The 15390-nt window shown below is 42.0% G+C and overlaps 1 protein-coding gene across 1 annotated transcript in view; it reads right to left on the minus strand.

Annotated features, from left to right (window-relative positions):
- The window catches only part of LOC134451807 (retinal guanylyl cyclase 2-like), a 37443-nt gene that overhangs the window by 19340 nt on the left and 2713 nt on the right, over positions 1–15390 (minus strand). The window contains exons 4-9 of the mRNA XM_063202206.1: positions 14355–14659; positions 13017–13265; positions 10000–10120; positions 6288–6372; positions 3293–3389; positions 2154–2282 (exon numbers count right to left, since the gene is read on the minus strand). Coding sequence (XP_063058276.1) covers positions 2154–2282; positions 3293–3389; positions 6288–6372; positions 10000–10120; positions 13017–13265; positions 14355–14659 — 986 coding nt within the window. The remainder of the gene's footprint in view (positions 1–2153; positions 2283–3292; positions 3390–6287; positions 6373–9999; positions 10121–13016; positions 13266–14354; positions 14660–15390) is intronic.

The following is a 15390-nucleotide window of genomic DNA, read 5'->3' on the forward strand; positions in this document are numbered from 1 at the left end:
GAGGTATTTCCCAAAAGAGTATGTGTGAGGAAAGCTCTTGACTTCGCTTGTGTCGACACTTCCGTAATTACAGTAACTTCTAGAGCATAAGGAGTTCTTGTTAGCCGCAAAACACCTTGACATGATTGCTAATGCACACTAAAACAGTAATGAGTCCTTGAATCCGAACCACCTTTAGAAGCAGCAATGTGTAATGTGAGAGTTGGATAATTGGAGAGTTTCCCTCTGCTGGATGTTCCTCATTGGTATTCGCATCGCCACTTTCACATCAGCTAAATCAACCAAATCTAAAAGCACCCCCTTTTAGTCCAAACCTGCCACTGCATTCAGATTTTAAAGCACTAGGTACATCACGAAAATGGATTTCAAAGTTGCCATACAACAGAGTAAAACATGGTATGCGGTGGAGGTTGTGACAGAGGTAAGAGTGGACCACTCATCATGATGAAGCGTTCACAATGCAGCTTTCACTTGCAGCCAAATCAGCCTGATCTCCAAAAATTCCGTGCTCCTGGACACGGATGTTAAGGACACGAAATCCATGTCCAGGAGCACGGATTTTGCCAAAATTCCGTGCTCCTGGACACGGAATTGTTTTCCGTGCTCCTGGACACGGAATTGGTTTCCGTGATGGGCACACGGAAGTGCTTTCTATAGGCTATTACCACAGCACTGTGTTAACTCTATCATTAGAAAATATCATTAGAAAATACATACCAAATGCTAATCCTAAACAAAATAATGCTATAGCAATTTAAGTTGTGCCCTGACCAAAACATTCCCTAACCTTAACCTGTCATTAAAGACATATTTTTGAGAAATACCTTTTCCAGTTGGTTGCTAGGCTATAAAACTCATATAATGAATGAAAGAAAACTAGCTGTGCCCAGACCAAAACAATCCCTAACCCTAACCTGTCAGTAAGAAATGTTTTTTTTTCAGACAAAATATTTGAAATTAGAAAAATCCTGAGAAAATATAAGACTGTGGAAATAGCCTATAGAAAGCACTTCAACCAATTCCGTGTCCAGGAGCACGGAAAACAATTCCGTGTCCAGGAGCACGGAATTTTGGCAAAATCCGTGCTCCTGGACACGGATTTTGTGTCCTTAACATCCGTGTCCAGGAGCACGGAATTTTTGGAGATCATGTTGGCCAAATCAGTCTTAGGGGGAGTCTGTCAGCTAGCTAAAATCTTGGGGTGATGTGGTGCAGTGCGCTAAGGCACCCATCCATAAATGGGCATGCATGCTCATGGGGACCCAGGTTCGAATCCGGTATGGGTCATATCCCAAACCTAATGCATCTCTCTCCTACATGTTTACTCCTAACATATAAAGCACTAAAGATCTTAAAACTTAATTGAAACTTATATCCCTATTGTTCTTTTAATGGCCAAGCTTACAGGAACGAAACTTGTCCATTATAAGAACAAAAAGGATATAAGTCTGCAGACATTTCTCTTTCATTTTTCGCAATCGTTTGGTTATGTTTAGCACCTTTTAATCGCATAACTGCATTCAGCTATTTAGAGGTAGTCTATGAGGATGCCCAATAGCTGCTCCTGCTGCTACGTCTGCCACTGTGTGCTGCTGCAGCGTCCTACAGCCACCAGTCAGTCGCCAGTGGAACATGCAGCAATGTGATTATTCCGCCTTCCCTCAGATGTGAAAGGCGAGGAGGGCACGATGGTGCCATGCCAGTCCCCAAAGTAGGCCCTGGGGACATCTCAGCTCAGCTAAGCTTTCCTCAGCTGGTGGTGACTGCTTTTTTAATGTTGTGATGATTCCTCCTGTGTTTTTGTAAAAAAAATATATATATATGTTGCAGTGACTCTTTCTGGGTTTTTATGATGGTCTGTTTCTTATTTATTTTTTTTACCTCTTACTTATTATGTGTTTGACTTGCTTGTCCTGTTGTTATATGTTGTGTGGATGGTCAGGTGGCATTCAATTTCTCCTTTGGGAATTGATAAAGTCTCACTCACTCACTCACTCACTCACTCACTCACTCACGTTACCTAGAATATGACCACGATGGAGTTCAGGCTACCTCGAATATGACCACGTTGGAGTTTAGCTTAGGCTACCTCGAATATGACCACGTTGGAGTTCAGCTTAGCTAGAATATGACTACATTGGAGTTTAGCTTACCTCGAATATGACTATGTTGGAGTTCTCGTACGTTGCCGGGGTGATGCTGGAGATGGAGGAGGGGGTTTTAACTTCCTCGTCGTCGCCCTTGGCCATGTCGCTCGCCTTGCTGCTCATAAAACTCATTTTCTGGTGGAGATAAAAAGAAAACAGTGAGTTGTATTTTACCCATTTATATTCAGATTCTCCACTGTCTCTTTGTTGGCTGGGCGGAAGGCCTTAGGCTTTAGCTTTATATACGTAAGCTAAGTTAAATAAACATGTTTTTTCCTGTTTCATTACTACACTGGGTAAGTTCTAAACTTGGTTCAATAAAGACGCTTTTGCACACCTCTGTAGTTGGGCAGGTGCGTAGGATGTTATCCCAGCCGGGTTGTCAGTGAAGTGAAAAGAAATCCCGCACACTGTCCATTCCACCAACAAACTTTAATACAACGTTTCGGTCATCCGACCTTCTTCAGGTAAAGTTACTTTAAGGTAACTTTACCTGAAGAAGGTCGGATGACCGAAACGTTGTTGTGGTGTTATTAAAGTTTGTTGGTGGAATGGACAGTGTGCGGGATTTCTTTTCACTTCACTAAGTTCTAAACTTCAAAGGACTGCATGGATCTATATCAATAAATGAGTCAATTAAAAATGTAGGCTATGGTTTCAATTTTCCACGTTTGTAGTTTTCCTGGATATTGCTGTCTAACTGTCAGTAAATGTAGGCCAGTGTTTCTTTGCCAAACAAATGGACGTACAGTAAACGTGCATGTTTTTCCTATACATAGCAGCTCAAAGGATTCAAAGATAATGACCTTGTGGTCAATGTTTTTATTCACCTGCTGATAAAAAGAATAAGGTTCATTATCTCACTGACTGGTGAAATGGACGGCACAATATCATGCCACAAGTCTCTACAGACTACAAAAAGGTTGGGTTTTTTATTCCAGCTTCGAATGCAATACTCTGTTGTTGCTTTTACTGTGATTTATGTCTGAATGCCACATAACAACTCATTCCCCAATCCCCACCACGGCAGTTCTTGAGTCTGCTGACTGATTTTCTTCTACAAGAGCGGGCTTTCAAGAGCACAACAACGGGTGACCTTGCTGGACATTTACGAGCAAGCGGGTCGTGTGTCAGAACTACCGAACCTTGTTGCTAAGTGACGGGTTGATGAAGGTGACGTCAGCGAGGGTGAGGAGGATTTTGTTGGGACCCCTCAGGAGACGAATCTTGTTGATGCGCCGCCTGCGAGAGAGGACATCAGCTATTAGAGCACACTTAGGGCATTTTCACACATGGTCCCTTTCAGCCATTTAAGCAAATTCAGACCTGTGACTCAGCATTTTGACCCCTCGAGTCGGAAGTGAACCGTACTGACACCTTTTGTTGACATGGTCTCAGTACGATTTGCTAAAAAGATCTGACAATCCTCCCCTGTGACTAGGTGTAATAATTTAAGCAGAGTTGTAGAGGACTGGGTCTGGTCAAAAAAGAGGACTGACACTCCATAAAAGCCGAGCAGAACACGAAAGAGCAACTGGTCCTACTTGTAATGCACTCACAATGTGTGGGCAAACAGAACTGAGTTGTTTTTCTGTTGGTTCACTTCTGGTCCACTTACTTGTTCACTTAACCCATTTTGTCTTAAGGCACCTGCAAAAAACGCCTGTGAATGCCTAAGCCCTTTTTGGTAAAAGGTACCCTTGCTTATTAAAACCTGAATATCTCAGCCTCCAAAGCAAATAAAAACATGAAATAAGTTCCATTTAAAAGCTAAGACATTCATCTTGCATTAGAATGCAAGCATCATTCAGCTCTAACATAGTCTATTTGTAAAAAAAAAAAAAAAAAAAAAGCTCAAATCTCATGAGCCTGAATGCAGCGTATATGTCGCTCCAGGCGCCAAAGGTCAAACAACATGCAGCCTCAGGCAAAAATGGGTTAAAGGGGACTATATCTGAAAATGCCCATAGAGACAAACATCTCTACAATAAATTATTCAGCGTCTATTCAACACTTAGAGGGTAGAATTGAACATAGGCATAGTGTTGTCCCTACACCCTAAGAGCTGAATAAACACTACAAAATATACTGTATGCCTTTAGTTACTGTAAAAAATAAACTCTTGTCAATGTGTTGGCACAAAATCTATAATCTATTAACTTCCAAAAATGTTTAGCGATTCATTTGTGGCCTGATTGGCAGATATAATTGTTAGGTTTGAAATGCCAATGGCAAAGATGATAATTTTAGTGATGACACTGCCAATATCCCATAATTCTACCATTGTGTAAGTGTGGATGATGGCCACTAGGTAAGCTGTAATGAGTTGACCACTCTGCTTTTCTCTGTTCTTATGACTTACGAGCGGAGTGATTTTTGCTTTGTTAAGGTCTAACGCCCATACGAATTGCATAACCAAAAGCAACCTCTTTTTTATTATTATTATTATAATTATTATTACATAAAATGTCAGTGACACAGACAAGAAAAGACTCCACACCTCATGATTACACCTTTGGGTACAGTACAATAAGTGCAGACTGTCACCGCTCAGTAAACAGTGATGACTTTATAATGGCTACTCAGCTTCTTTCTCATTCCACGGCTCACAAATGATAACATTTTTCAAAAAATGAGTGTTTTTTTTATTGCACAGAAGCACTTGCACAGATGCATTTCAGCACATGCATCGTTGCAATAAAAAACACTATATGCATGGTGCTTCTTGGTGCTTCTTGATGCACTGTAAGCATGGTGATTCTTTTTTTTTAAAACCCTAGAAGCATTTGAACCAGCATATGAGACAGCACCCTCATAATGTAAATAAGAATGAAGCCTGCTCCTCGCTGTAAATATCACAAATAATACGATTCATACTGCCAATGTTTGAAAATAACCTACAGAAAAAATGCATCTGTTAATATCTGACAGCCGAGTTATCAGGCATGATCGTCACACAGGCAAGGTAATCGACAGGCTATGTATCCCTTTGATATAATTAATCTGGGGAGCGGTGGAGTTTAATCCAGTAGGATCAGCAACTGCAGCAACTCAAGCTCTCCAGAACAGCACTACACACACACACATACCGTAGCCTCTTACTGCAGCTGGGGTCGCCGGCGACCCTATTCACTTGCTGAAAATGCTTAACTATATCATAATAACATTGCTATGACATTACAGAGAGCCATAGTGCTGCGCTAAACAACAGCACTACACATTACATTACATTACATTACATTACTGATACTTTTATCCAAAGTGACTTACAATTATTTATAGGGTATTGGTTACAGTGCCTGGAGCAAGGTGGGGTTAGGTGCCTTGCTCAGGGACACTTAGTTTAGTTTAGTTTAGTTTAGTTTATTTAGTTTAGTTCAGCAGGGACCATGCACGATAGACATTGTTTACAGAAGTAAAAAGATGGCTTGTGCCAGATTATAGCTATATAGCTAATTTCCATCTGCAGTCCCTGGACAGGTAAAACAAATATTAAAATACAGTACATAAACAAATAAACAAATAAGCACATCCATAGGCCATGGGTCAGAACCCCATACACACATACCTTATGCAGTAAAAGAACCACACTACACACATACCTTATGCCGTAAAAGAACCACACTACACACATACCTTATGCCGTAAAAGAACCACACTACACACATACCTTATCTGCCCTACAAAGCAAAAAGGCAGTAACTGCGCAGCGCTTCAAACTGAGTAAAATGACTTTAAAATGATACTGCAATCCAGTCTAAGCAGTTTTGGGGAGATTATTGACATGTGACTGTTTTGTTACTTTATATTATCACCTTTTTTGCAGATCAATTATTTTATTTAACTTCAGACTTTGATATATATGACATTGAAGTCATAGTAACTCATTTTCAACAACGATGCAGTTACTGCCTTTTTGCTTTGTAGGGCAGCTATGCCGTAAACGCCACTTACTGTATGCCACTACACATACACATGCCTTAAGAAGTAAAAGAACCACACTTCTTCACATACACATGCCTTAAGAAGTAAAAGAACCACACTTCATTACATACATATGCCTTAAGAAGTAAAAGAACCACACTTCTTCACATACACATGCCTTATGAAGTAAAAGAACCACACTTCACATACACATACCTTATGAAGTAAAAGACCGCCACAGACAGTAGGATGGACAGCACAGTGTACATGAAACTTTTCAACAGCAAAAATGGATCCACACCTGTACAAAACAAGGATACAATGAATTTTATTTGTCACATACACATACACACAAGATCACAGAAAATCAAGACACGCAAAGGGAGTGTGAAAGAGTTCTCCTCCTTGTACGTACAGTACATCCTCCTACACAAGGCTCCATCTACAAACGTACCAAGCTATTTCAAGTGCACACACTTAAAGTGGCACTTCAAAGTGAATCATTCAGAGCGATCCTGTGGCGATTTTTCTTTCTTTCCGTTTGAATCTTTTTCCATCTTTTTGGCTAAAATTAAACCAACTGTGTCTGTGAGCCACTGTCACCTCGCCTTTATTTTTATGCCTACACATAGTGTGTGGCTACGGTACATACAGTGCCCTCCATAATTATTGGCACCCCTGGTTGAGATGTGTTAAAAGCCTTAAAATAAATTCAGTGTTTATTGCAGAAGAATACTGTCACACTGAAAATTTTAGGAAAATGTAGCCTTCAACTCAAATGAATTGTAGGAAAATAAAAAAAATCCCTGACTAAAAAATAATTATTTTTCATTAAATCACCTGTTCCACAATTATTGGCACCCTTAACAATTCCCAGGAAATAAATATAATTGAAGCATATCTGTCATTTCTACAGTAGTTTACACAGTTTACCAGAGTATGTAGGAACATTTAATTAGTAATTCATCACTTCCTGTTTCCCTGGGGTATAAATATGACGTGACACCGAGGCCATTTCTCTTATCCACTCTTAAACATGGGAAAGACAAAGGAACACAGCATACAAGTGAGGCAGATGTGCGTCGACCTTCACAGGTCAGGCAGAGGCTACAAGAAGATTGCCACTCAACTGCAGCTGCCCATATCTACTGTGAGAGGAATAATTAAGAAGTTCAAAACAACTGGAACAGTGGTAAACAAGCCTGGACGAGGACCCAAGTTTATTTTGCCACCACGCACAGCGAGGAGGATGGTAAGAGAAATCAAAATATCTCCAAAGCTCACTGTTACAGAATTACAACAAATGGTAGCATCCTGGGGTCACAAAGTCTCCAAATCAACCATCAGGCACTGTCTACACGCCAACAAGCTGTTTGGGAGGCATGCACGGAGAAAACCTTTCCTGACCCACAATCATAAACGCAAACGTCTGGAGTTCGCCCAGCGGTATTGGGGCTTCAACTGGGACCGTGTGCTTTGGTCAGATGAGACCAAGATTGAGTTTTTTGGCAACAAACACTCTAAGTGGGTCTGGCGTGCCACGAAAGATGCGCATGCTGAAAAGCACCTCATACCCACTGTGAAGTATGGGGGTGGGTCAGTGATGCTGTGGGGCTGTTTCGCTTCCAAAGGCCCTGGGAAGCTTGTTAGGGTGCATGGCATCATGAATGCTTTGAAATACCAGGACATTTTAAATCAAAATCTGTTGCCCTCTGCCAAAAAGCTGAAGATGGGTCGTCACTGGGTCTTTCAGCAAGACAATGACCCTAAACATATGGCCAAATCTACACAGAAATGGTTAACCAGACACAAAATCAAGCTCCTCCCATGGCCATCTCAGTCCCCAGACCTCAACCCCATTGAGAACCTGTGGGGTGAGCTGAAGAGGAGAGTACAGAGGAGAGGACCCAGGTCTCTGGATGATTTAGAGATATTCTGCAAAGAGGAATGGCTGAAGATCCCTCTTTCTGTCTTTTCCCATCTTGTGAAACATTATAGGAGAAGATTAGGTGCTGTTTTGTTGGCAAAAGGGGGTTGTACAAAATATTAACAACAGGGGTGCTAATAATTGTGACACACATTATTTGATGTCAAATAATTATGGTAACACTTTATTTTAGGGATACATCTATTAGCACTAATACATACAATATTAATGCCTGTGTAAGTAACTTGTAAGGCATGTACTAAGCAAAATAAGACAGTTGTTAAGCATGTATTCACAAATGTCTTGTTTATGCCCAATTAGGGATTTATTACCAACATAACCTTAGTAAGGACCTAGTAGACCTAGATTTCTATTTATGAGTAAGCAGTAAGGGCCAGAATACAATGTGTATAAGCTCCTGGTACATTGTGTGAACAAACCCTGAACAGTGTGAAAACAGATGTGGAATAAGGGTCCCTATTCTAAAGTGATGCATTGCTCAGCTCAGATGGCCTAGGGCCCCCACACTACCTAGGGCCCCCACACTACCAAGGGACCCCACTCTACCCACACTCCGCCCCCGGGAGGCAAAGTGTAAGAATGTTGCTGAACCTACATTGGTCTCATCGGGTACATTGACCTCACTTGTTCTACTCAAGATATCAGAGGGTAATTGGAAGCATTATATAGCAAGGATTGGACGTAAACTTCTCAATGACGGTGGGTGGTGAGATGTCATTTTTTCATACACCAATTAGTTTTAATTGTAAAAACCCTACAATAAATGCAGAATATAACGATGAGTAATAGTTTGGAAGTGAAACTAAGCTATTCCTTTGTGATAAATAAGTTAATGTTTGAGAAACTTAGCTCCAAGAAGTGCAGTGCATGATGGGTACGCCCTTAGTCAGAAATGCAATGCATGGCCAATGCAGCAATGATAATATTTCTGTTGTTACATACATGGCAAATTGTTTGGATAGCATCTAAATTTCACGAGTGAGGGGAGGAGCTAAGAACGTAGGCTCAGAGCTGGGTAGGTTGTCTGTTGGCCTAGATTGCGTACCCATCATGCACTGCACTTCTTGAAGCTAATATTCTCAAACATTAACTTAATTATCACAAAATAATAGATTAGTTTTGCTTCAAAACTATTATTCTAATGTTCTGCATTTATTTTTGGGGTTTTTACAATTTAAACTAAGTGGTACATGAAAAAAATTACATCTCACCAACCCACCGCCATCGAGAAGTGTACGTTCAATCCTTGCTATATAATGGCTCCTGTTACCTTCTGTACAAAATTGTGAAAAAGAGGAAGTTAGATGACTCAACTGCAGAAAGACTAATTAATTAATATACCCTTACAGTTTGTCGATTGTGGGGGCTAGGTAGCGTGGGCCTGGGTGGTGTGGGGGCCCTAGGTATCGAGGGGGACTTTGGTAGTGCGGAGGCAAAAAAAGAGGGTAAAAAAACAGATTTCCCTTGTGCGTACTAATTTAAGGCTTCTTTAAAATTCAGTCGGTTATACAAACATCCTTAAATATTCCCCTTCAGGCTACCCCACTTTCCTTCATGCATTTATTCCACTCCACCTCACAGCTTCCGAGTGGCTCACCAAGTGGCCGCTGACAGCTTTGATCAGGTCCAGAACAAAGGCATTTGAAAGGCCCCCCCACCCAAAAACACAAAATATAATGAGGACCCAATTCAGGGCCCACACTCTGCCTGGGCCCAGGACAATGGCTGCTGATAGCTTTGACCAGGCCCAGGACAAAAGTCAACTGAAAAGCCCCTCTGCCCACCCAATAAATCAAATGCAATGCAGACCCAAATTTGGGCCCACCCTCTGACTGAGCCTAGGACCATGGCTGCTGATGATAGCTTTGACCAGGCCCAAGACAAATTCATCTGAAAAGGAGACCCAATTCTGGACTCAACCCCCTCTGCCTGGCACCTGGACAACTGGCCCTGTGTGTCCCATCCTAGTGGTTCACTCACCCCTGGTGCAGAGCGGGGCACCTTTGGTGAACCAGCAGCTGTTGTCCGCCCTGGGCTGCACCCCCGCGGGGTAGTGGATGGGCCGCCCCACTGCCCTCACCATCTCCACCTCCAGTTCCACCTGATATAGCATAGCATAGCAATAGCAATAGCAATAGCAATAGCAATAGCAATAGCAATAGCAATAGCAGTAGCAGTAGCAAAAGCAATAGCAATAGTACTGTATTTGTATGGCAAAATGCTGAATTATCGTACCAAAACCTCAAAATTATCGTTTTATGGCGCTTTTTGGGAAGACATTAAGACCCAAATGGTTGTTTCAAGGCATCTAAATGAGCTGAATGACAACTCTGAAATTATCGTACATCATGTTTTTTTGATGGTACAGAGGACAAAATGAACAAAATGATGGCACAAATACGATAATTATCGTACATCTGGCAACACTGTTGGTAGTTGCTCCCTACAGCCCTCGATTCAGATAAAATATCCCTGATTTTTTTAACAATGTGAGTGAGGGCGTGCAAGCAAGATGATAACTTGTGCGTCATGTGTGAAATACTTCGATTAGATTGTGCAGGTAGGCTACAAGAGGGAGAGAGAGACAGAGAGAAGGAGAGGATGTGTGTCTATGGAACCTATATGCACGCATGTCTGTTCAAAGCAAGTGCTCTGTTCAGAACGAGCTTTCACTCAGGTCGACTGCTTGACAGAGAGCAGCACGCTGATTGGTTTAGTCAGCAAAATTAGGATTAAAAATCTCCCTGAAATCAGGTTTTGGACCATGGGATGTCTGTATTAGTGTGTAGTATTATCAACACACTCACGAAACAAAACCCTTGCAAAGTACCATCAGTAAAGGGCAAGGCACATAACTCTTTCTTCCACACAGGATTTTTTCATGGAATAGTCCTACACAAAAAGTCAGGACTTTTGTGGCATAAAGTAGGCAATCACGAAGGCCTATGTGACTTAGGGATGTCCTTGACATGTGATATTTGTTGCATGTGGCTCTACACAGTAAAACATTGCAAGTCAAGTCAAGTCAGTCAAGCTTAAAAAAGTAAGTTGCCCTACTGCTTTAAGTTTGTAAGTAAACTCAACTTGAGAATTTGATTTTCAAGTTGAGTTAATGTACAAACTAAAGGCAGCAGGGCAACTTACTTTTTTAAGTTTAACTGACTTGCAATGTTTTACAGTGTATGTCTTGTCCTTCTCCATCAGGGACCAAGTTGGAAGTGTTTAACATTTTTACGTGTAGCCTAGGCCTACTCCCTTGGATACTCTACTCTATATCCATAAATGAAATACGTTTACATGAGACATTTCATTACAAATTAACTAATTTTAATTCTGAATAAAGCTTAATTCCACTTTGAAAATGTCATATAAACACTTCTTAATTTGGAATTAAATGAAAGATCAAAGTAAATTTGAAAGAACAAGTTGCCTTTGGCTAAGCCCCGCCCTCTTTAGTTACATTTACTGCTAGGTCGGACAGATAAACTTTCAATGCTGAGATATCAACGTCATTTATGCAGTGACTGCAAATCGCAGCAGTTATTCACTCGTAATAAATGAAAAAAAACTCCATTCATAGTATTGTGAATGCAAGCATTTATTTCCTGAACTGTCATGCACCACAGCTGTTAAGCTGTTAAAACTATGGGCTCTCATTCTCACCTGCGTATCGATAGGCATTGTAACCAGCACCATGGTAAGCTAATATCTTCGAGCCCTGACTCAAACTTGCTAGACTAAAATGAAATCACACAATGTGATGGCTGTAGTCATCTTCAAAGCTACCACATCAATGGCTGAATCTCAAATGGCGCACTTGTGCACTTTAGTGTTCAGGTTTCAGTGCGTATGCCGTATTAGTTACGCACTGAAACATAGTGCCCGAAGTGCAAAAGTGCGCCATTTGAGATCCAGCCCATGTGTAGGCTAACATAAACGTTTGGCATTTATATCTTCAGTAGCCTAACAAAATGACATCCATCAGCTGCCAGTCAAAACAATCCTGACGTGACCGATAGTTAACATTGCTAGCGGTGTTTCTTCATTAATTAGGTCAGAAATCCAAAATCCTACTCTGAAACAGGTACGTGGTTTGCTTACAACCTTACTGAAAAGTGACACGAATGATCTGGTGGTATGATTGGAGCACACAAATTATGTTTTTGATCCGTGTGCTTTCTAGTCGAGTGTGAAGATGCCGAGACCCTTCAAGGCAGACTATCCAGCTGCTAGTAGCATTAGGCCAGTTCTAGGGAAAGGAGAAAGCGATTACCTAGCGGGGAAACTTACACATTTGTCACGAATACCCCAGGCACAATTTCCAATCATATTTTAATAATAAAATGAGAGTAGGGTTGTCAACTGTCAATGAAAAAAATACGGGACATTTAATTGTGGCGGGGGTCTGGGGGTCTGGCATTTTAACACATTTTAACGTCCCGTGTCCCATTTCAGTTCAATACGGAACCCCTACTTTTATCTCTAAATACGGGACGATTCCGTATTTCAAGGGACAGTTGGCAACCCTATATGACAGTAATATCTTGCTAAAACCGACTTGAAAACATACGATTCTGCATTGAGTTCAACAGAGCGCTGTCAAACTGTCCGAGGTCTGTCCGACCTTGTTCCTTTGCTGCGTTGTGATTGGTCAAATAGCATTTTAGGGCGGGCCTTAGACAAAGGTGAATTAATTTGGAATTATTAATTCGTAATTAAGACCGTCATGTAAACGTACCAAATAACCCTAACTATATACTGCTAAACATTGTAAGCCAGTTAAACGTAAAAAGGTAAGTTGCCCTGCTGCCTTAAGTTTGTAAGTTAATTCAAATTGAGGCTTAACTCAATTTGAGGCTTTCTCAAGTTGAGTTAATTTAAAAACTTAAGGCAGCAGGGCAACATGCTTTTTTAACTGGCTGCAATGTTCTACAGTAGGCAAATGAAAATAAAGCTGTTTCTTTTTTTCTTTTTAAAACATGCCACTGTTGGTTCACCTGGTGGGTGGGGGTCAGCTCCCATGACACGCCATCCGTGTCGAGGACCACGTAGTCCATGATGCGACGCCTGAAGTTCCCGGGGACGGGGGTGGTGTGGTTGGCGTGGGTGAAGCCGTGGAAGTGGACATTCTTGCTGTGGCGCGCCAGGGATGCGCCCGTGAGCCATGCTTTGGAGTCACGCACGTTCTGCATGGCGCTCGCCATAAACAGGATGGAGCTGTAGATGGTGCCGAACAGAGGAGATACCTGGGTGATTGCGTAAGGAGAGATGTACAGAGAAAATATTGTAAGATGCCATGAGAGTGTTGACGCAAAAGAATACAGAGGAGCTACCTGGGTGATTGCATAGGGAGAGATGTATGAGAAGATATTGTGAGATGGCCTTACTTGGGTGATTGCATGAGAGATGTATGAGAAAATATTGTGAGATGCCATGAGAGTGCTGACATGAAAGACTACAGAGGAGCTACCTGGGTGGATGCATGAGGGGAGATGTACAAAGAAATGTTGTGCCCTGTGTGCACTGGATAAACCCCGGAGAGACCTGTGTTGTTGCATACAGTAGGAGAAGTACAGGACTGGAATGGCAATCTGGCATACAGGGAATTTTCCTGGTGGGACGACAGTCATCAGGGGCTATTTTTTTTTTTTTTTTATTGACCGGCCCCGCAGTTTAGATGGGTTGACCCATCAGTGCATCCTTGCTATACAGTGGACGCATCCCATCATAATTTTAGTGTGGGGGTGGGGGTGGGGGTGACAGCCAGGCTGGTCTATGCCTAATATACCCGGGCCGGTTTGTGGTCTCATTTCAGCCATGGAAAAGTATGAAGACAAATACTATGAGGGTGCCTGTGTGCAAGCTTCTGAAATGTTGATTGTTGAAGTTGGAAGCGAGAGCCACATACATTTCTCATGGATAGATTTCCCATACAGCCTTACGGCCATTAATCTAAGGATCTACTGTACTGTACATGGCCTGTATGTCAAAGTTGGTGGAACATGCATCCTCTCACAGTCCTATAGCAATTCTATACATAGGCCAGCATGTTTTTGCATACATTAACACCCACACATGCATGTGCACACAGAGAGAAGGGCATGTGTTGCATGTGCGAACAAATACATGCACACACATACACACGCACACGGTCCAGGATTTGGACCCCACATGGAGCGAAGGCCCCACCTTGTTGGTGTGCTCCAATAGCGGTGGCCTCATGTAGGTAGATTGGTGCAGTACAAACAAACACACACACACACACACACACACACACTGCTACACCATGTGCGCTCTACTGAGCTCTAATGTTTGCACAGCAGTGCACTAGACACCTGGAGAGGCTGGGTGTTCCAAGGCAGCTGATTGGTCCGCATGGCTTCCTGGAACGCCCGATGGAAGGAGTTCTCAGCCCCGGACTCCATGGTTACGGTGAGCACTGCGTCGTAGGCTCGGCGCAGCTTGCTGTTCTTGTGCAGGGGCGGGTACGTGACCCCCCGATAGGGCAGGCTGTAGAGGAGGGTGTCGTACGGTATGAAGACCAGTGAGCCCTCCATCAGATGCATATCCATGGCAGTCTCCAACACCAGCCTCTGAACCTCTCCACCAATCAGAACGGAGTGCATGCAGAGGACCACCACTGAGACGATGTATATGATGAGTGAGAGAATGAAAAGAGTGGAGAGAAAGGATGAAAGAATGAGAAGAAAGAAGGAAAGAAAGGCCAGAAGAAAGACAGACCAAAGGAATGAAAGAAAGAAAGAAAGAAAGAAAGAAAGAAAGAAAGAAAGAAAGAAAGAAAGAAAGAAAAGAAAAGAAAAGAAAAGAAAAGAAAAGAAAAGAAAAGAAAAGAAAAGAAAAGAAAGCAAGCAAGCAAGAAAGAAAAGAAAAACAGAGAATATCAAAAGCACAGTTAGAGTCTGTGAAGTGAAGTTTTACTGACCTCCCAAATCCAGATATCTGTACAACTTCCCAGACTTCACATGGAAGAGCCAATGGTGCAGGTTACGTAAGGACTTGCCGAGATGAATTTTGAATTTTGCACGGGCCACGAGTTTAAAAACCGTGTGAATTATCTAGCGCTGTGCTAATTAAGGGATTTACTATTCCTGCTCTGAAAGGCAAGAGGATTTTTAGAGCAGGGGAAAAGTGAAAAGAGTTGGACCTGTATCAGATGTACATGTACAGTCGAGGTCTGAAGTAGTTGTGATGTAACATGCTTTTTCTAAGTACCAGCTGTCAGGAGTGGCAAGGTCAGAATTTAAAATTGAGAAGCTGGTGAACTGCTCTTTACTCACAGCACGTCTTTTGAAGCATTCTGGAGGCTCATCTACTGTGCTATTTTGCCAAGTGTCTGCAAACACTTAGAAG

Source organism: Engraulis encrasicolus, chromosome 7 (assembly GCF_034702125.1).
Source record: "Engraulis encrasicolus isolate BLACKSEA-1 chromosome 7, IST_EnEncr_1.0, whole genome shotgun sequence".
NCBI lineage: Eukaryota > Metazoa > Chordata > Actinopteri > Clupeiformes > Engraulidae > Engraulis > Engraulis encrasicolus.